The sequence below is a fragment of the Gymnodraco acuticeps genome, unplaced genomic scaffold (genome assembly GCF_902827175.1).
Source record: "Gymnodraco acuticeps unplaced genomic scaffold, fGymAcu1.1, whole genome shotgun sequence".
Classification (NCBI taxonomy): Eukaryota; Metazoa; Chordata; class Actinopteri; order Perciformes; family Bathydraconidae; genus Gymnodraco; species Gymnodraco acuticeps.
The window spans coordinates 2,023,717-2,045,352 of NW_022990459.1; the positions used below are offsets into that span (position 1 = coordinate 2,023,717).

Here is a 21,636-nt window from a genome sequence, read left to right on the forward strand (position 1 = left end):
GGTGGGGGGGAGACTGTACAGGAGCAGGCAGGCTTTTACACCAGCTCATTGCAGGGGGGTTCACTCGGCGCAATGCCCGGCGCGGTGGGATTCTTTCAGAGGATGCTCCAGCAGCAGGATCAGACAGGGGCTGAGGGGTGAGGGGTCAGGGGGGTAAACAGGGCTTGTGCATGCTGCACTGCGGTGGAATGGACGCAGGTGCTCCACGTGATCTACGATTAATCTCCCCTTTATGACGAATGAGAGAGGGCCCCTGAAAATCATGAATGAGACTCATAAGCCCCCTGCAATTATGTCCAACCACAATGACGGGCTGGAGTGCTCAGAGCAGGATTCATACCAACATTTGCATAATGCACCTCACTGAAGCAAGTATCAACACACTGGATTATTTATAAAGAAGAGAAACTGATAAACCAGCGGCATGTCTGAGTTGGGGAGTGGGAGGAGCTGCTGGTTCTGGGTAAGGGTAAGGAATATTTGTAATGTTCTTTTGGCGATACCCTCGATGTTCTACGAAAAGTCAATTTGTGCATAATAAAAACTAGTGTTGTGCATTCCTGTAATGCATCTGCAGAACATTGGACACCGATGGTAATTACTTGCAAATGTAAGCTATTTTTTTCCATCTTGGTTTAACGCTTGCTAAAGGTTTCTTCTGTCTTCTTGCAGGATGGGTCTGACGGGGGTTCTGGGTCACCATCATCATGGATCATAGATAAGAGTCCATCATGCAACATGTCCACACCCACCTATTCTCCCTGCAATTCCATTCCGGGTACTGTATCCATTAAATCTATCTAGAAATGTTTTTCTCTTGATCTGTGTGTGCTGCTATGAAATATCGCCTCTCTGTTAAAAAGCTCTCTTAAGAGCCTTTAGCAACAATAGTTAATCAATACAAGAGCCCTTCTCCACCATTAGCGTCTGATCCGGTAAAAGCCCACTCAGTCCCGGTCAACTCTAGTTTTGGAGGAGCCATTGTTTCCTCACTGTCAGCGCTGTGTTTGGCGTTCCCTCGCCTCGGGTACACTTAAGCCCGCTAATCCTTGCTAGGGCCAGCTGGCTCGCAGTATCACCTATACCTGTGTGGCCCGCCTGTGCACATTCATGAATGATGGTTCAGAGGCAGCGCTTACTGTACGGACCACAAACACTGGAAAGCTGGCAGCCAAACACAGGAAACATGTTGCTGACGTACTGCTAGCTCATGGAAGTGGAGAGCCATCCTTTAGCTCAGGGGTGTCAAACCCAAGGCCACACTAGGACTTGAGAATCACATCAAGGGCATGAAATATATAGTTTATTGACATGCTTTACCTAAATTGAAAAAAATACAAAGAAAGGTTGCTATGCCATCATAGAAGTAAAGCAAATATGATGATGATGATATAAATTTGACTTTAAGTTGGGCCAAACATTTATTAAGAACCTAAACAAACCACAATAAGTACATTTCACGAAAGTTTCACACATGCTTTAGCTGATAGCTGTCTCTTTTTTCTCCCGTCTTCATAAACCACATCTGTCAAACTCAAATCACACCCCTTTTTTTTTCATGTCCAGCTAGTGAATCACTCCAGTTTCAGTCATTGCGCTGTATCACTAATGGTCCATGCTATGCTGTGTTCCTTGAGGATATTACAAACGCATCCATCATGTCCAAGATTGATATGTCTGAGGGCCAAGCAGCAGCTAACCGTTTAGGACAGGCTCACAGTCTGTCTTTCTACTCCGATATTCCTTATGTCAACTTTCAAGGATGCTAAAGTTAATTATTATATTACTCAGGGATTTTTGGTGATGAAATAAATCCAAGAGTAGAACTTTAGATCAGGCTGTTGCGGCAATCCATCTATTTTTAAAACAAGAGACAACATGATCCTGTTGTGATTATCCTGATTTAAGGCATCATGGTGCTCCCAGCTACCTCAGATGTCAATGTACATTTTTTGTATTCTTTTCAAATTTGCCAGTCCATCAAACATGCCCGATGTATAAGGCAATCAACCAGGTGTGTGAAGGGAAGAAAGCTGTTTTCATATGATCCCTTTTTTCTTCTTCACTGAGCCACTTTCGTCCCATTTTATGTTTAAAATCGAGTGAAACATGGGAGTTTCCCCGGTTATCTCTATTTGTACTGGTCCTAGGGTGTCACCCCTTTCTACGACAGCAGGCTTCACTTCCCACCTTTGAGCCTGGCAATTCAGAAAGAGCTACAAACACTTTTACCTGTTTGGAAAACCATTTCCACTAACCAGTTTGTTTGAGCCCATTAGAGATTTAAATTCAAGGTCAAAACTTTCAACTAGCAATCCAGATATTTCTAAAACAATATCAAAGACACTTGAAGGCATTATGCAGTGTCTTGGCACGTCTGTGTAGATGGTGAACAATGATGCAACCTTATACTGTATAGCTTAAGGGGTGACTGCATCATTGCATCACAGGGAAGTATTAGTTTTCATGGCTGCTGAAATACGATCTCCACCAATTTAAAGGTCAAAACCACTTGACTAGTCGTAGCAATGATTACTCGTCCTGTTAAAAAACATTCAGGTAGCCTAAGTTAGTCTGGGGCCCTGAAATGAATAGAAACCTTTTTTACTATACTGTGCAATGTGTTACTTTATTTCTTGGTTGACCACACCTCTGTTATCCCTGCAACTAGGAATGAGCTTTATATGTTTGAAGAGTTTCTTCATTACAGAGAATGATTGATTTATCAGCTTGTTAATTGAATACAATGTACATCCATTGTCATGGCACACAATGTTTTCAATTCCCTGCAGCTTTAAAACGTTTTTCAGCTCCTTGCGCATTTTACGACATGGCTTTCCCTGTTTAACTGCCCCATAAGGATTAGGCAAACCTTGACTAGGGAAAAAAGATGTCCCTCAGAGCATCATGGTGATGGCTTGTGTGCTTTGACCTTTGGTAGGCCAAAGGCATGGTCACACTCTATGTGGGGCAGAAGGGGGGGGGGGGGGGGGTCATCAGCAGGGCGTGGAGGGGTCACGCCTGAGGTCACAGTCTCTAAAAGATGCCCAGTGTGTGGCATGTCTTTGTAGGGAAAGGTGAGATTTGGTTTCCCTGGAGGTGCGAGCAGTTCAACCTTTGAATAGAGCTTCCTTGTAATGGAGGGAATGACCCCATCATGACTCAATGTGTATGAGAGAGTCGAGAAAATTGGACTGAGACGCTGTTTGCATCTGCAATAATTGATTTTAGGTTGAAAATTTTGTTTTTATGTTGAAATGGCTGAAGTTCAGTTCATAAGTTTTGGTTATTTATCAAGCAAAACAACCAACAATGTACTTTCCTTTAGTTATATATCCCTTAGTTATCCTTTAGTTATATATCAAATGAGTATGTATAATTTGAAATTGGTCACTTGGAGTGACAAGCCAACAGAGAATAACCTCCTAACTTTATTCCACATTGCCCTAGAGAGCATTTTACTGTCTGCTCAGACAATAGGCCTTACTGTTTTGATGTGTAAAAAGCAACTCTATGCTAACACGTTCACCATTAACAACTTTATGATGGGTCAGTGTTGTTTAAACAACATTGTAAAATGCAGCTTTGGTATTTTTCGCCTTTTGGACTGTTTGTGCAAAAAAACGTTTTTGTCTTTCTTTTCACTCTCTCTGAAATATTGCAAACTAAAAGTGGTACTCTGGATTCATTATTGCAATTTGGGGAAACTCACAACACATTTCTTCAAATTTTGTAAAGCTTCTCCAGAGCCACAGAAAACCTTGTGCAATGGTCTGAAAGGGTGAAAAGTGTTTAAAATCACCAGCACGTCAGAAGATGAAGAATAAGAAGAAGGCAGACTATTAATACACAAGGGGAAATTCAATTCAATTTTATTTAATTTTTTTATTTATCCTGATTAACAATTTTTTCTGATGGCTTTTCAATTTCAATGAATTGCCCACCTGTCTCTAAATAAATCGTCAATTGTCGAGCAATTCTGAGATTAAAGCACAGCCGGATATCAGCTGTGATGAGATGCTCCTGTTCCCCAGTGAGGCTCATGTTTAGACCTTTGTCTGTTTCTGCTCATCAGGAATTCATAGGTAGAATAATCCCCCTCCTCATAATTGTTTCTTGACTGTTTCCCCGCTGCCCAGGTCACTCTGCCTTCACTCCAGTGTTTAGCATTCAGCTGCTACTAAAGATGTTAGCATCCAAATGAATGTAGCGATGTGCTGGGCCACAAAGAGCACTAATCTGAACTGACCCTGGAGGATTGTTCCAGAAAGCTGAGGAAGCTACGGGACAGATTAGCCTCCAGAAAGACAGAGATGGTGCAAGCAGAGATTAGTCGTGTACTAAGCAAGGATCGTTTCCCCCCCAGAGGACCACACACTGACAGTGTAGCCATGTCACCATTGTCTCTAAGCCACCATCTCTGTGGACTCATTGGCTATTGTCTCTGAAATCCTCCAGCGTTTCCCCAAAAACCTGGACTCAAGCCCTTTGATTGGCACTTGTCAGGGCTGATAGAGAGAGTGACGTGTTGGGAAAGGCTCCGATAAAGGAGCCCTGAAAGGAAAATCCCCTCCCCATGAATAATAAATTGGTGAGGATTTTCTATTCTGCCATTCTTCCAGCAGATAGAGGAGTGAAAGCTCTGGGTGGCATCAGTGAATAGCCTCTGCACGCTGATTGTCTCGCTGATGCTCATCCCTTTCCCAAACATTTGAAGAAAGAGATACAAGTCCGACCTTCTTGCCTGTGCCTGGTGCGCTGGATGGTAAAGGGCAGGCAGTGTGTGTCTAGCAGAGGGTCGGACGTAGGGTGGGCGGTGTGTGTGTGTGTGTGTGTGTGTGTGTGTGTGTGTGTGTGTGTGTGTGTGTGTGTGTGTGTGTGTGTGTGTGTGTGTGTGTGTGTGTGTGTGTATTTATTGTCCTTGCCAGCCTTTTTTAGATCAGCGAGGGGATTTGACTCTGCCGCTCGCAGCCAAATCCAGCTATCTGCTGTGTTCAGATGCTGCTGTTGGTATGGTAACCTGCTCTGTGTGTTTTTAGATGGGCTCTTGTTTCCAGCTTTAACTGACCAGTAATCACTGCTGAGCATTCATGGATTAGGCCACGGTGGAGGTTAGGATAGGAGGGTTTCAAAAGGAGGAAACCAAATCCTGAATAATTTGTTGCGGTTTCAACCTGCTTTAAACTTTTTAAAGATGGTACATTACAAGATCTGTTTGGATTTATAGATTCAGTGCGAGAAAAAAGATTGGACAGGTTTTCTATCAGTTTTGAGTTGATCCAGAAGTTGATCATTAGTTTTACTTAAAGGGGACCTATCATGCAAAATGCACTTTTTGATGTCTTTTATACATAAATATGTGTCCCCGGTGTGTCAGGGAACTCACGCAGCATCAGAAAATAAAACCCTCTTTTCCTCCGTACCCAAATCTCTAAAAACGGGGCTACAACGGAGTTGATCCAGATTTGCGTCCGATATGACGTAATATCGGAAATGTAGGCTGGCTTTACACCCACGGCCCTATCGGAAACAATGCCCGACTGTTTTGGATGTAATATGTGACCCGCTCTATCGAAATCAGTCGGAAGTCGCTACGGCTCATTTCAAAATAAACGTGGATTTGCGTAAAAAACTATTTTTTCGGGGTTCGGGTGTTTTGTTTTGATTTTAAATAAACAAAGTCTTGGCTTTCAGAATATGAAACTTTTATTTCCAAAATCACACGATAAATACATTTTTGAAGCTTGTAAAGGGAAGATGACAGGCACCTCTCACTCGCAATCTGCTCTTCCGCAGCGCCGCCCCCCTCCCTCCGGCTGAAATTATGAATGTAAGAGTATAGTAATCATAGATAACACGGCAGGGTCCGTTACAGTTTGTTTTCATCTGATTTAAATTAAACAAAGTCTTGGCTTTCAGAATATTAAACTTGTTTCGGCAAATTCAGATGATAAATACAACTCTGAAGCTTGTAACGGCATAATTACAAGCGGAGAACGGAGTAACTTAACGTCACAGCAGGCATAACAACAGCCGGTGTTTCTCGTGAGGGTTTTCCCCGGGAAACAAACACAATACACACAAACGCAAAATTACACAAACACACACACTCGCGAGCTTCCCCCAGACCAGTAATCCAAACGAAAATATCTTCCCTCCGTAGTATTTTGATCATTTGCTCCGCTAATAATCAATCAGATCGATGGATTCCAGAGAAGAGGAAACTTTGAAGGCCTTTTTCTCAAAATGATGACTCGGTGACAGTCATTATATAATGTGACATATTTCGCTTAATATTTGGAGTACAACAACAATCCTGATATCATTAGAAAGCTAGGAATCTCCTCTTTCCAGCAGTGTATACAACTCAAAATGTGTCTTCGGGTCAATGCGACTGATTTCGATAGAGCAGGTCACATATGGTCGGTGCATGTTTACATTAGCATCGCTAGAGCTAACCTGTACTAAAGAGCATGTGTGTGAAGAAGCAGGAAATAAAAAGGAACTCACCTTGTGGTATAACCGGCAAGAGAGAAAGCCTTTGAGCTCCATACTGTTTCAGAGATAATCCTTGATAATCCATGATATGGCGTTTCATCACCGCAGTATTTAGTTTAGACAGTAGCTGCCGGTCCCGCATGAGCTCAGCCCCCTCCTTTTTTATTTGTTATCAATTTAAATTTTTTATCAATTGAATTTTTTTTAAAGCTTTAAACCCAAAATCAGCACTTTTGAAATAGAGGGATATGAGGCATGGCTAGAATGGGAGATCTGTTTGGTATTTTGAGCAAAACACTTCATAGACATGTTTTTGATATATTTTTATATATCTGAGACCTATGCTATTGCCTAAAAATAGCATGATAGGTCCACTTTAATTAATCGTCAGGATCATTTTATTAAGAAAAAACTCCAAACATTTGATGCAACAAGCCTCTGACATGAGAGGATATTGTAGCTTTCTACTGTTTATTATGTCTGCAAAATTAATAGCGTTGGATTCCCTTTCTTTTTATCAGACAGAACAACCAATGTGAAGACGTCACCTTGGAGACTCAACACAATACAACTAAGGAAAACACAAGGGAACAAGGAAGACGTCTTCACTCGTCTGACACTCAATTGCTGCATGTATAGAAAACACAACCAAATACAGAAATGCTGCAAGTTGAACAGGAATACAAATATTGGGACCAAGTTTACAGAGGACACTAAAAACTGATTTACATTTGATTGTGGCTCAAGGGCTGTGTCGAACGTGCATTTTTTGTATACTAGTTATGACGTAGAATTATTTAGTTAATTGACACGGCTTGTGGATGTTGTGTACGTGAGAAAATACCTGTATATATACTTAAATAGTAAAAGTATGCGGCGCCCACTTACTGCACCAACTCAACTGCCCCACAATGCATTGCTTCTGAGCGCCTTGAGTCGAGCTAAAAGCGGAGTAAACTACTCTGCTGGTAAAATCACTATTTTCGAATTTATAAAACATTTCATCAATCAGTTAAATTAAACAACACATCAATAAACATTTTTATAAATATCTTGTATTTTATGAAGTTAATATATGATTTTGAAAAACAGTATTTTCTCATCACATTCATAATGATGTCTCTAGAGATATCCTAGACATTTACTTTCATTTCATTTCAAACCTTTATTTATACAGATAAATCTCATTGAGATCATTGATCTCTTTTTCAAGGGAGACCTGCTCAAGTAGTTCCACATGAAACATAAAACATAAATAGAACAACAAAAGGACATCATACAGCATCATTTACATAATTATCCACATGAACAGGTACCAATAGCTTCCGATTGACTAGCATCCAACCGAGCTTTAAAAACATTTAGTGGCACCAGATTGTTCAGTTTCCATTTCATTTGCAGACTATTCCAAGACAGAGGAGCTGCGCATCTAAAAGCTGTCTTCCCTAAGACAGTCCTAGCAGTTGGCACATTTAATAAAACCACAGCATTCGATCTCAGGCAGTAGCCTTCACAATTTTCTATGAGATCAGGGAGCAGATATAAGATGGAAGTTTCCCTAACATGGCTTTGTATATAAAAATGTACCAGTGACTGAGCCTCTGTACAGTTAGTGAAAGCAAACCAGCCCTTGCATACAGGGTACAGTGATGGGTTAATGCTTTACAGTTTGTCACAAATCTCAGTGCACTGTGATACGCAGCATCTAACTTGACCAGGCAATTGGCAGGTGCATTCATATACATCAAATCACCATAGTCCAGCACAGGTAAAAAGGTCACAGTGACTAGCCTTTTCCTTGCCTCAAGCGAGAAACAGGACTTTTGTTCCTGTAGAAGAAACCTAGCCTAACCCTCAGTGTTTTAAGCAGGTTATTGACATGAAGTTTAAAAGTGAGACAATCATCAAGCCAGATACCAAGGTATTTGTAACAGGTAACCACTTCAAGTTGTATTCCTTGCGTAGTTACAATATCTAAAACAGGCTCTGGTGTCTTTTTAGCTTTAGAAAAGAGCATTACCTTGGTTTTCTCAACATTTAAAAGAAGCTTAAGTTCAGAAAGCTGAGTCTGAATAATGTTAAAAACAGCCTGTAATTTAACACCAGCGTCCTTAATGGAGGGACCTGCACAGTACATCACGGTATCATCCGCATAAAAATGTAAAGTAGCTTCATCCACATTTTCACCTAAACTGTTGATGTAGATGGAGAATAAAAGTGGACCTAAAACAGAACCTTGGGGTACACCATTTGCAATGTCCAACCACTCAGAAGACAGCCCATCAAAATGAACACATTGGGACCTTTCAGAGAGGTAGTTTACAAACCACCCCACTGCATGGCTGGACATGCCTACTTTATGTTGCAGATGAAAAGATTAAGACATTTGGAATTTGTTGTCAAAAGACGGGTACATTTCTCATCCCGTCGTCTGTTTTGGTGACATTGAGACTCCAGCAGGACGATGAGGCGGACGTGAGCGTGTGATTGTGTGCAGCCTGGTGGAAGACGGCCTGTCAAATGAGACATGGCCGCATCAATCTGGGCTGCTGACCTCTGTGCGCTCACTGACGGGAAAAATGAATCCACACCACCATGTTGGGAAGCCTCGATGAATCTGCTGTCAGCTTCCAAACCGGTCAAGCTTTCTCCTCCTTATTAATGAACCCATCTCAAAACACATCGCATTTGAATTATCGCTCATGCGAAGTACCACTCACGTTTGCATAAGTAACAAGAAAAGATTCCAAAACTCTGATGGAAGACAATCAAAGCCCTCCTTAAGCTCAAGTCTGCATTGATGGCTCTTTGTCTCTGCGCTGCTACACCTAAAAGTGTATTCTGTGGACTTTATATTCACAGATAATGGGGCTCTTAATTGGCTGTTTAAGTTTCAGGGAGAGCGTCCGTTCCTTAGTGAGACCCTGAAAGGGCTGAAGGGAAATGTGACTGTGGTATTTAAGAGAACAATGTGATGAGAATTAGTGCTTGTTAGAGGAACTGAAATGGGTTTTCAGTGCTTTTTACCAAGTGGCTACATCCGTGTGGACGACTATGAATACAGATGTGTTTCAGGACAGTATTGATTACAGTATTTCTATATAAAAAGCCAACCCCTGTCCGATGCAATAAGAAAAAAGACTGCTCGATGCAAGACTCCATTACATTTCTTAATGTATTTTATGTTGTATCTCTCCGCTTCAGGTTCAGATGAAGGGGGCCCCATCGAAGAAGAGTCCAATTATCCTGGTCGGGGGGAACATGTCGAGTACTCTGACGGAGGAAGGAGGCCCGGGAGTCTTGACAACAGAATTGAGGAGATTCACAGAAGGATGGAGGAGAAGAAAACAAAGGTGCTGAGCATTCTTTCCAAACTGCAGGACGAAACGCCTCATCAGCAAAGTAGCAACAACGGTCGCTCCAACTTCGAGGACTGTGAGTTTGTTACATTATCAATACAAGATTGTTTATACCTCACTCCTACTTTGTCCCTTTTAAACCCACTTCCTATTTTGTTTTTTTATCATATTCCTTGAAGCCTAGATGTTTTGAATTCTCTACATTTTCACATCTTTAAATCTTTCATACTAATTTTGCAAAACATGTGCTCTTATTCATGCATGAGACATAACAACAGCAAACAAACATGTTTAGACCTTGGGCAGACTAAATCAGATTAAACCTTTTACTAAACCTATTAACCTTAACCTGTTTTACACGTGTAAACCCCGATCTGGCAACACTCCAGATGACAGTTAGCTAGTAAAACAAAGCTAAATATATGGAAACTTCCACATTAGGTTGCAGCACTTAAGCCTTTCTTCTCACAGGCTGTTTTGGTCCAATTTGAATAATACTGTACTTGGAAGATCATTTTTTCAACCTCCAGCCACCACAAGTTCCTTTCCTTTGTCGTAAAATAAATATTTTCAACGCTTCAGGGATTCATTGATAACTATGGGCACCAATCAAACAAGGTGCTCTGTGATTCATTTATATATTGACTTTTCAATTAATGTTTGTTTTGTAGGGGTGAATACAATACACATCCAGGGTCCAACGTTATACCAAGAGATAGATAGATATAATAAAGTGGCTGAATAGATTTTGGTAAGAATTAATCAATTTATGAAATACTGTAGATTTAAAAATAACTAAACCCTGGGTTCTCCTCCTCCTTTGAAAGCTGAATCTCTCTGCTAGCCAACACTCTTCTTTGCCTTGTGGTTCAAACAATAGACCGTGCAGGGAAAACACAAACACCTGACGCTTTTACCAATACTCCTCTCGACTCTAAAAATGTCCCCTCAACAACACTTGAGCAGCCTAATTTCTGGCTTCCCAGCCTTTGTGAAAGCGCTGGGGCTGGTGAGTCCGACAATAAGCATCCACACCTCAGGTCAAGGCTGAGGGGCCGGCCCTCTGCAGGGGTGAGTCGGGTTAGGGTCCTCCCAGTGAGTGCTGGGACCATGAATGGGACTGATTGGACTGGTTTGTTCAGACGGTAATCAAGCAGGATGAAGAACCCTGCAGCTGTTCTCAGGTTTCTACAGCAAGGTTATTACTAATGGAAAGCTTTTGTTGTGTTACAGGAGTATGGACCTGGGTCAGTGTATGTGTGTCGTTGTATTCCTCTAAAAACCAGGTTGTTTTAGAGATATGGTTTAAAGTTGGAGAACTAAGTGAACAATAATGCTAGCACAATTAATCAGGATGGCATGCAATCTGTTGATGGATCCATTACTTTGGTTCAAGCTGGAACAACTATTGGATGGATTGCCATGAAGTTTGGAATATATATTCATGTTCCCAAGAGGATGAAAGGACTTTGTGGATTATTTTACTTTCTCTGTATCACTACCATGAGGTTGATATTGGTGGTTTTCAGTTAAACGTCTCTTAAACATAAAGTTTCATCACCACTTTACCATTCAATTTGGTTCAGACATTTATTTCCCCCTCAGGCAGAATTATAACTTAAAAGTATAACGTTAAGGATCCATATTCTTTGTTAGTGTCTTCTTTGTGTCTATATACCTGTAACGTTAAAGACACTCCCATCAGCCTCAGCAGTACTTTGTTTTGAATAATCAGCAAACATTAGCACGCTAACCTAGCATGTGAACATGGTAAACAATAAACCTGCTGAACATCAGCATGACAGCATCATTTCTTGGAAATGTTTTCTCATGCATATCGATTCAAAACGTTGCTATCACGGTGAACATAAACACGTAAGGTTGGATTTACTTTTAAAGAAACATAACACTTGAAGCACAAAGACAATTGTCAGTGTGTGTTTTTTTTTGTGCGGTGCTCTTCAGAGAAAGACTCTCACTGACTATGCTCGTGTTGATGGGCGTGGTGTATTTACAAAGTGTGTCCTGATACAATCTGTCATTATCCACCATTGAATATTCACCGGGGTCCTTTTGTTTTGTTGTTGTGTCTCAAAGCAAGCTTGTACACACACCTGTAGTTTGTGTTAGCACAAAAGTGTTTGTGTTAGCACAAAAGTGTTTGTGTCCGTCCCTGTGTGCGTGGGTGCGTCCAGCGTGTGTTGACTAGCTCTTGTGCAGACCCTTGTAATTGTGGCCCTCATTAGGCTGTGAAAGGGCCTAACTGGTCATAATTGTCCCTTATCGGTCCAACGCTGAGCACTTGCCAAAGGCTTCCCAAAACAGAGAACCCCCCCCTCACACACCCATGGACACACACACACAACGTTAACTTTCTGTACCCTGCCACCATCCATTCACTCTTCACTCTTCACACCAACTTATCTACTCCAGTGTTTGTATTTGTGGATGTTTTTATTTATTCTAGCCACAGTTGTTTATGTGACATCTGCACTTTTGCTGGCTCCTTAGAGCTAAATGCCTCTCAAAAAATCAAGTATGGTGGGCCAAAGACTGAGTGGTAAGTGCTTATTGTCCCTCTTTATCTTTGGTTCTAAATTCTCATATCTAGATATCGTGTTATATAGTTGTCATGGCAATATATTAAAAAAATATCCACATCATTAGATCGGAAATAAAAGGATATAGATTGTTTTGATCATTGATTTTTATTATAAGAAAAAAAAAGCCTTACATTCTCAAAGCAAAGGGGACAGTGAAGATAGAAGGCAAGGTCAAAAATAAGTAGACTACTTAAAGAGGCAAGCACACATTAATACATTTAAATCAAATCAAATAAATACACTTCCATGATCAAAATAGGAGCAGCATTATGAAGAAAGTGAACATATAAAAGTAGTGAAGTAGCCGCCAGTCATAGCAATAATAAATTGTAATAAGTCAATTGTAAAAGAGTGTATATAGCAGCTTTAATCAGTATTAATATAAACTGTAAATGGATCAGGTGACTACTATTTTAAAGGGGTCAATAGTAGGGACACACCCACAGAGATTTATCTTTCTCAGCTTTTACGGAAATGTTTAGCTTCTTCCAGCTAATTGTTTTGGTTTGCTAATGTATGTATTCCCTTTCTAAACTTTTAAAATGTGACAGTTGTGTGCAGCACAGGCTGATCAGACTGTACGGGTGTAGGTAGAGTACAGGGTAACACTGATGTCAAGTAGCTGTGGTCTCTTTTGTGTTTCCACCGAGCAGCAGCTAGCGTCTGTTAGCACCTGAGTGCGGTGTGAGGGACTCTGTGGGTTGTCTCTGATGAATGTCAATGTTGATACCAAACACCTGGGGGCCTTGAAGCCAGCCTAGTGTTGACCCCACCCACCTCTAGGCTATCTTCCACCTGAGGGCACAGACCTAATTGTTGTTGAAAAATACTGCGGACAGAATGAACAAGAAAGACTAGTAGCTTAAAAAAGACATGAAGGGAGGTGACGGGTGTGAGGCGTGTGTGTGCGGGGGGGTTCTCTAATGCGTGTTTTGGTACAGTGCCTTTATGTAACCCCTGTTTGCTCAGCCTTTGGTCTGGAATACCTCTATGTATTTACCATCAGTCCAGAATGAGTAAGCAAACAAACAGCTCGCCTATTGATGAGCGGCAGCGTGGAGTATGCACGCTGTATTCACAAGAGAGAGAGAGAAAAGGACGGGGTAGGGGCAGAGAGAGCAAAGTAAATCTGTCAAAGAGTCTATTATACGATGTCCAAACAGAGAGCGCCCTCCACAATGGCCTTATTAATGGCACAATGTCAATGAGCGCCAGGCAATAATAGCAGATGATTTTGCTTTGTGAGGTTATCTCTGGAGATCTGGTATTGCAATAGATGATTTGGGCTCTCAAGGGCGTATCAGTGTGGATCTGCGGAAAGAGCTGATTGGGAGGGGTGTGTGTGTGTGTGTGTGTGTGTGTGTGTGTGTGTGTGTGTGTGTGTGTGTGTGTGTGTGTGTGTGTGTGTGTGTGTGTGTGTGTGTGTGCGTGTGTTGTGTGTGGTGTGTGTGTGTGTGTGTGTGTGTGTGTGTGTGTGTGTGTGTGTGTGTGTGTGTGTGTGGTGTGTGTGTGGTGGTAAGTTGTGGTTTGTGGTGAGGCACATGGCGTGCAGCCAGAGACAGGAGTGTGGCCGCTATGGTGTCTTTGTTTGTTCTTTTACCAGATACCTAACCCCCCTTGAACACACACCACCACACACACACACACACACCACACACACACACACACACACACACACACACACACACACACACACACACACACACACACACTCACACACTCCTCGGTCTTTTTGGAGAAAGTGAGTGGGAGGAGTCGTGTGTTCATGGAACAACAACAGCGCCTGCAGGAGAAGGCTGCAAACACTGTTTACCACTTTACATTGTGGTGGCCAGAAACACCAGCACACACTCCCTAATGCACTCAGAATATTGATGTACCAGTCTTTGTAAGAGTCTGGATCCTTATAGTAATTTGCTGCCTTCCAATGGATATTGTTAGATGTGGGTACAACAGCAGAAGTCTATGCCGTCATGGACATTAATGTCGGCTACTAGCGAAGCCAACAAATTAGGTGTGACAAGGCAAAAGATGAGGCCCTGGGTACTATCAACATTTACCTAAGACCTATTATAGAATTACCAAGAAAAACTTTATATGACTGTAAAAATGATATAATAATTTACCTTAACTTTAAGAGTCTGGAAAAACTGTGAATCGGTTATCTTATAAACTTGAAAAACGCTGTTTCGTAAGATTATTTCTTGCATTACCTGAATAATTCGGATGGAAAATCCCCAGTTGTAATTTCATGTTTTGTGTTTTAAAACAAGGAATAAAAGAATAATGAATACCTCTTAAATGACAGAAAAATGCACTTAAACACAAATAAAAACAGATATCTTGAAAGTGGTCTAAATTCATTACATATGACAAAAACAATATAAACATTCATGAGATTTTATGAATGTGTGAGAATCTCTTTCCTGTGACAAGGACTCAGTTTACTTATCCTTTCATCTTAATCCTTTAATCTTCATAGGCTCAGTTAAATATGTATGACATACATACTATACAATATCATAGCATCAAACTCATAGTAGAGAAGATAGAAAATAAACTTAACTGATACATTGATTTCCACTACATCAATATAGCATTTACTGCAGGTGTTTATACTCTTTGTGCATATATGGGTTGTCAGATGTTGTCTGGAAACCTGCTCCATCACTCCTCCTGCACCTCCTGCTGGTCTGCACTGCCTCTCCTGTAACGCTTTTATCAGATAAGATTTCAATCTTTACCTTTGATGTGGAGCGTGGTCCGAACGTGCAACAATAGCTCATTCTATACTATTGTGAAATGATACGCTTGGCCTGGTTCACAGGTCTGCTTTGGCGCTCAAGACCTCTCACCTTCTTATATTACAGCTCCACACATCACACTTTACGCCTTTGTCTTGCCGCGTTCAGGCATTATTTACAGCATCATCACATGTTTAAGGACTTAAACCAAAAGCATCCCACAGACCCATTTCTCATCGACATGCTGCAGTTGAAAACGGTTTAGACTCTTTTTATCTCTCTGTGTGTGAATGCTATTTGCTCTAAATTCGCGCTCTCAACCTCATGTTTCGGGGCTGTATATGTGGGGCATGTTGCACTCTGACATTCTCCTGCTATTAGAAAAGGGGGTCATCTCCTCTCCACCGCTGAATGTGACCTTTGTTAAAGGAATTATGGGACACTTTATACAGTGTGATGATGAGCAGAAACAAAAGTCTGGGATTAAGCGGGAAGGAGAGAAACAAACAAGTGAACTCGTTAAAAACACAATAGGCCCTTGTGTATTTGTGTGTGTGTGTGTGTGTGTGTGTGTGTGTTTTATATTTTATATAAGCAGTCAGTAGGGCTGAGTTTATCTTAAAGGTCCCATGTCATGCTTTTCCGGTTATTACCCGTCCCCTTGTGTGTTATGAAGGTTTTTCTGCATGTAAACGGTCTGCAGAGTCAACAACCCTCAAAGTACACCCTGTAGCGAGTACAACTCTAACACAGAAAATACCTGTCTATGCTGCCCCAAAACGCCTCGTTGGAGATTTCTCATTTTCCATTGTTTGCTTCCTGGGTTCTGTGACGTGTGAATACCCAAATCAACAACAAATGACCGGATTGGCCCAAATTGACCAATCCGCGGAGCACCTCACACCAGGATCCCTTGGCTAACTAACAGGGAGTCCCATTGACTTGCATAGAGCTCCCTAAACGCTGGTAATAGACGAGTTGGGATGGCGGAGAAATGCTCTCCGCAGATCCATTCTCACAGCGTTATAATAAACCTTTTTCTTACTCAACATCAAGCCACACTTATTGTTTTTACTTTGGCTGTGAGTGTTTGTGTGTGCTCAGGATGAGTTTCGCTTGTTCTCGCTGTATCGCCGACCCGGAAACCTGTCCGCTCCTCACAGCAGCTCGCAGCAGCGGCGAGCAGCAACGAGCCTCGCAACGAGCCTCGCAACGAGCCTCGCAACGAGCCTCGCAACGTCCCGACCAATCAGAGCACACTGGGCTCACAGGGAGGGGGGAGCAGGAGCTCCAACAAGCCGTTTAGGACAAGAGTGTGAATACCTGGTGAATACACATACTATACAGAGATGCTGGATGAGAAACCAATGTGAGTTTGGAAAATAGCACAATTTAAATCTATTCTAGTATACCTCAACAATGGAAATATGATCAGTAGAAATGGCCATGACATGGGACCTTTAAGATACAGTACCTGACTTGATACTAAGATAATACTTTGATAATTGTGTAATATTTCTCTACCAAAGTTTTCATTTTAAAAGAAGCCAAAGTTACCAAAAAAGACATGATCTTTTAACACAAACAACCAAACAATTAATAATTAAATGCAGTTTAAATTAATGACGTTACTTTTTTTTTGCTCTGAAAAGTTATCCAAACTAGAATGACTTTGCGGCTAGCATGTATTCTCTTCCAGTTTTGAATGCAGGATGAGTCGTTTTTAGGTATATTTGTGGCACGAAATATCTGAGCTGTTGCTAGGAGATTAGACGATGTTGCTAGGAGACATGCCTTTAACTTCCATGGTGACCTACTGACTGGAGCTCCTCTTAGTTCCGTAAAGCCGTTAAAAGTTGATACAAGATGTATTTTTAACACTTTTAGCAAGCAATAATGCTGGTGATGATGGTGCCAAAAGATGTCCCTTTACAAAATTCAACATTAACAACTATTAATGACGTCAAGGTCTTTTTAATACTTTTATTTATTTTTTTATAGATTTTTATAACATTTCGTAAAGCAGTGAAAGAAGAAGTTTCTAAAAAGTGACGTTTGTTTAATCACAACTAAAAGAGCAAAACACAAAGATATGCAACAAATTCTCAAATAAGAGAAGTTGGATACAGAAATGTTTGGGCATTTTCGATTGAAGAAATTATTTAAACTATTATCCAAAAAAGTTGCAGATTGGATTTTATAATTGGTCTATTTTGTTGCTTTTCACATTTTGGCCCTCCAGTATTTCCAGTTTTTAACTTTTGAGTCCTGCCCCGTGGAGAACACTAATTTAATTAATCTCGCTGCTTTTAAAAGTTATTTAATTCCAACAAAATGTTTTTTTCATGTACCCAAAGAAACAATATATGAAATATTTGATTCCACCTTATATCAGGCAGTTTTGTTACTCAGAGCTACGGTCACTTTTCAGCTGTACCAAAAAAAGCATTACAAAAGGAAGTATAAATCATACACAGATGACTACCAATAGTTGTCAGAGGAGCAGTCAGCAGTGGTTTTCATCTGTCAGCTGCAGACATGGAAAATGACGTCCAAGTGTGTTAAATGAGTTGTGACCCACGGCTGTTTGCAGCCTGCAGACCGGTGCAGGAGCCGTAGTTCTGCAAGAGAAAAGGAACAAAACAGAAAAACAAACGCCAGTGAAAGAGTGAACCTCCCTGCTCATCATCATCATCATGGCCCCATTCTTCGTCTCTCAATTGCAACTGAATCACCTCGGTCTCATTACAGATTATGGCCTCAACAGAGTGACTCTCCCCTTTCTCTCGCCTCTCTCCACACAGTCCCTCTCTTGATTAACATTTTCTGCTAGGCTTCACACCAAAGGCACAACCTGTGCGCTTTAAAGGCAGGGTGAAAAAAAAGCCATCAAGCGCTGGAGTGGAATCAGATAAGGCTATCAGGCAGGAGGCTTTACTGCCTCGCTTTGTCCTGCTCCTCCACCCGCCCTTGCTTCCTCCCTCAATCTCTCACTCCACTGCACCTTTTGTCCGGCTGATTCCCTGACGGAGTGCTCCCCTCAGCCAGGACCCCCCCGCCCTCCACCACTGCACTTTGTATGGGGGTGTGTTGGTGTGTGTTGGTCTGATGTTGAACTTCCTTACACTCTGATTCTTTCAGCATTTTCTCTTTACCTTAGTATACAATTTAAAATCGAACTTTTAACATTATATGTAATATTTTCAAATCAAAGTCAAAATTCAAGCCAAAGTCAACTTTATTGTCATTCTTCTGTGTGTGAGATACAGACAGGCAGATCAAAATGCTGTTTCTCACAATCCCGAGGACTAAAAGTTAAAATATCCCATTTTGCCTCCGAACACATGCTTTTCAGACACTGTTTCAAAAGATATCTTATATCAACTCGTATATCTGTCATTTCATTTCTTGTCATTTATTTGCTTGATTAAATCAATATTTCTACAGTGGCAAAACATTAAATATAAAAATGGCCCTGTCAGAAAGCAAACGCAAACTTGTCTAATGTCGGCCTGAAACCATTAATTGATTGCCTCGTAATGTGTTGGTACATATTTAATACAAAAATATGATGCCAAACAGATTCGTATTGAGCAAGATGAAAGCAAAACAAAATAAGATAACTTTATGAATACTACTGCACAATTTAATGAAGATTCATATGTAGCAGTATCTGTTAATCATACATGTATATGTTATGTGTTTATCAGGTTAGATCCTGATCTGCAAAGTGACCCATGACTAGAAGAAACGTATGAACCAGATCGAAACACATAAATGAAGTTAAATAATGTTAGTGCTGACTTTTGGGAATTTGGCTATTTTTACAATGAGTTCCCTCAAAGTGAATTTAAGTATATTATGTTAGTAAATGCTCCTCCACCTGTGGAAAAAACGGTAGACTCAAAAGATAATAATGCATCTGTATCCTCCACACACACACACACACACACACACACACACACACACACACACACACACACACACACACACACACACACACACACACACACACACACACACACACACACACACACACACACACTCATACCATGTATACATCACTTCAGGGGACATTACATTGACTTACATGCATTTCCTGGAGACTTATCCTAACCTTAACCATAACCAACACATGCCTAACCCTAACCCTTACCCTTAACCTTACCCTTACCCTAACCCTAAACCTAACCAAGTCTTCACCCTAAAATTAATGATTCCCCTCATGGGGACCTCCATTTTGTCCCCATTAGGGAGGCGAGTCCCCAACAGATTTAGGTCCCCACAAGTATAGTAATGCTAGGCCACACACACCAAACAAACATTTGAATGGATCTCCAGTATAATATTGAAGTAGAAAAACACTTTTAAAATATAAATGTTTCCATTTCTGTGTTGCTGGCTCACTTTCTCACTTTCCTCCAGATGGCCAGTGAACCTCAGTTGTAAAAGAGAGAAGGTGGATCTATTCACTCTCACATAAGCTTCCATTTCACTTTAGCAAATTGACCGGTGCACTGATCCATCCAGCCACGGTGTGAATGTGTGTTGGTGTCTTTTGAAGAGCTAGGACTTTCAATCTGGTCCCATGTAGGCTGAGCAGGGGCTGCAGATCAGGGTCCTGCAGCCCCTGCTCATCGCAGATATTTGCAAACAGATGCGTGAAGCAGACCGCAGGTTTTTTTGTTGATCAACCAAGCTTTAACAAGTCAAGTTGACTAGATGTGAATGTAACATTTTGCATGTGAAAGGACGAGGCCGGGGAAGGCCTGGTTTCGATTAGGCCTAAGCTGATAAATGGCAGATTCAAACAGCCCCCCTGCTATTGGGGAGAAACCCCAAAGGTCCAGGGGTTTAAGTCCAGACTGATATCAACTCTGTGGCTCCTCTTTCTTCTCCAAACCGATGAATAGATTCATTATTCAGTAGACTCATTCTCATCTCCTAAATTGAAGTGGCAGCAGCTTAAAAGCCCCCATTTTCTAACCCCTTTTTTTTCCAAGTCACTTTCCATCCCAAATTTGCCTACTGAAATATTCATAGGTGTGGTTAGCCTCTGTTTGCTCCCCCTTGGGTAATCATTGTTTTTATTTCGGACACCTTAATATTCATCATTTGAGCTAAGGAAATCGCCTTTTTGTTTAGCTTGTATATAATAATAGGACATGGAGTCTTTAAAAAGGCAGTAATATGAGATTAGGTACTATTTGATGAACACATAGGACTGCATCAATTATATTAAAGATCAATTGTTTTGCCAATATTTTTTCTCAATTATCTATTTGGTCAATAAAATGTTTCATATGATGTTTAAAATGGTTGAAGATTAGATTTCATAATTGGTCTTTTAGAGCAATTCAGAAGTTCCAGTTTCTTACTTATCATTCACTTTTTCTTTCTGTTCATGCTGTCTTCATTTCCCAGAAGAAATTCCCTTAGAATAAATACTTTTTTCAAGCTCTTGGCCGCTGTGCCTCCATCCTCTATTCATCTCAATTTCTTTCTTTATATGAAAAAAAGAAAGACTCAGCAGCCAAGTGCCACTCTGCCCCCCCTTCATCATGGCCAACTGGACGCCTGTGAACCCCTCGCCCTGTATTGTCCACACTCTATGACCCTGGTGTGACCAGAGGAGAGAAATATTGCTCTAATCCACTCCGCACACACAGAGAAGCCTAATTCTGTTACTCAGGCTGGAGCCCACTGTTGTGTATGGTATAAAATGTATTGCACAAATGAAATATTGCTCTTGTGCAGTCAGAAAGTCCAGTTTATATGCATTCCACAAGCTCTAAAGGTTGATCTTTGTCTTCTTCTCTTCTGTTTGCAGTCGACTTTTTGGCAAAGTATTGCATTTTCAGTCAGGAGAAGCTGGCTGAATACAAAAGAGCTTTTGAAGCAGTAAGTGAAAAGGCTTTTAAACCCTTTTTATTCTGGATATCTTCTTTCACTCACTGTAATGTGTTGCACCCTATTACGAGCAATGAGACTTTCCTCAATGACGAGGATGATAGGGCTTCAACTGACATTTATTTTCAGTATTTTCTTAAATAGAACATTAAGTGTTTGGTGTACTTATTGGATCTTTAATTGAGAATTTTTATTTTGTATTTCTTTGCAGGAGGACAGTGATGGCGCCGGCTACCTCTCCTGCCTGCAGGTTCTACTTGCTCTTAAAAACATCATCCCACCAGAGCTGCTGTCGGACAAAGAAGAGATCTATGTCTATAGGGTACCGTAGACGTACCGTATAAAAAGAATACATACATTACTTTTTTTTTTTACAATCTTTTTAATAAATCCATAGTGAACAGATTGTTAAATTCTCTCTATCAAGTTTTTGATCATTTTACATTAAATCATGAACGTTCAATAACGCTTTTGCAAGAGATCTAAGCTTTTATAGGTAATTTACTGCAAATAAATATGAAA

At 40.9% G+C, this 21,636-nt stretch overlaps 1 protein-coding gene across 1 annotated transcript in view; it reads left to right on the plus strand.

Moving 5' to 3' along the window:
* The window catches only part of LOC117552439, a 61,070-nt gene that overhangs the window by 30,242 nt on the left and 9,192 nt on the right, over positions 1-21,636 (plus strand). The window contains exons 9-12 of the mRNA XM_034225847.1: positions 673-778; positions 9,703-9,933; positions 21,035-21,105; positions 21,326-21,436. Of these exons, the coding sequence (XP_034081738.1) occupies positions 673-778; positions 9,703-9,933; positions 21,035-21,105; positions 21,326-21,436 (519 nt within the window). The remainder of the gene's footprint in view (positions 1-672; positions 779-9,702; positions 9,934-21,034; positions 21,106-21,325; positions 21,437-21,636) is intronic.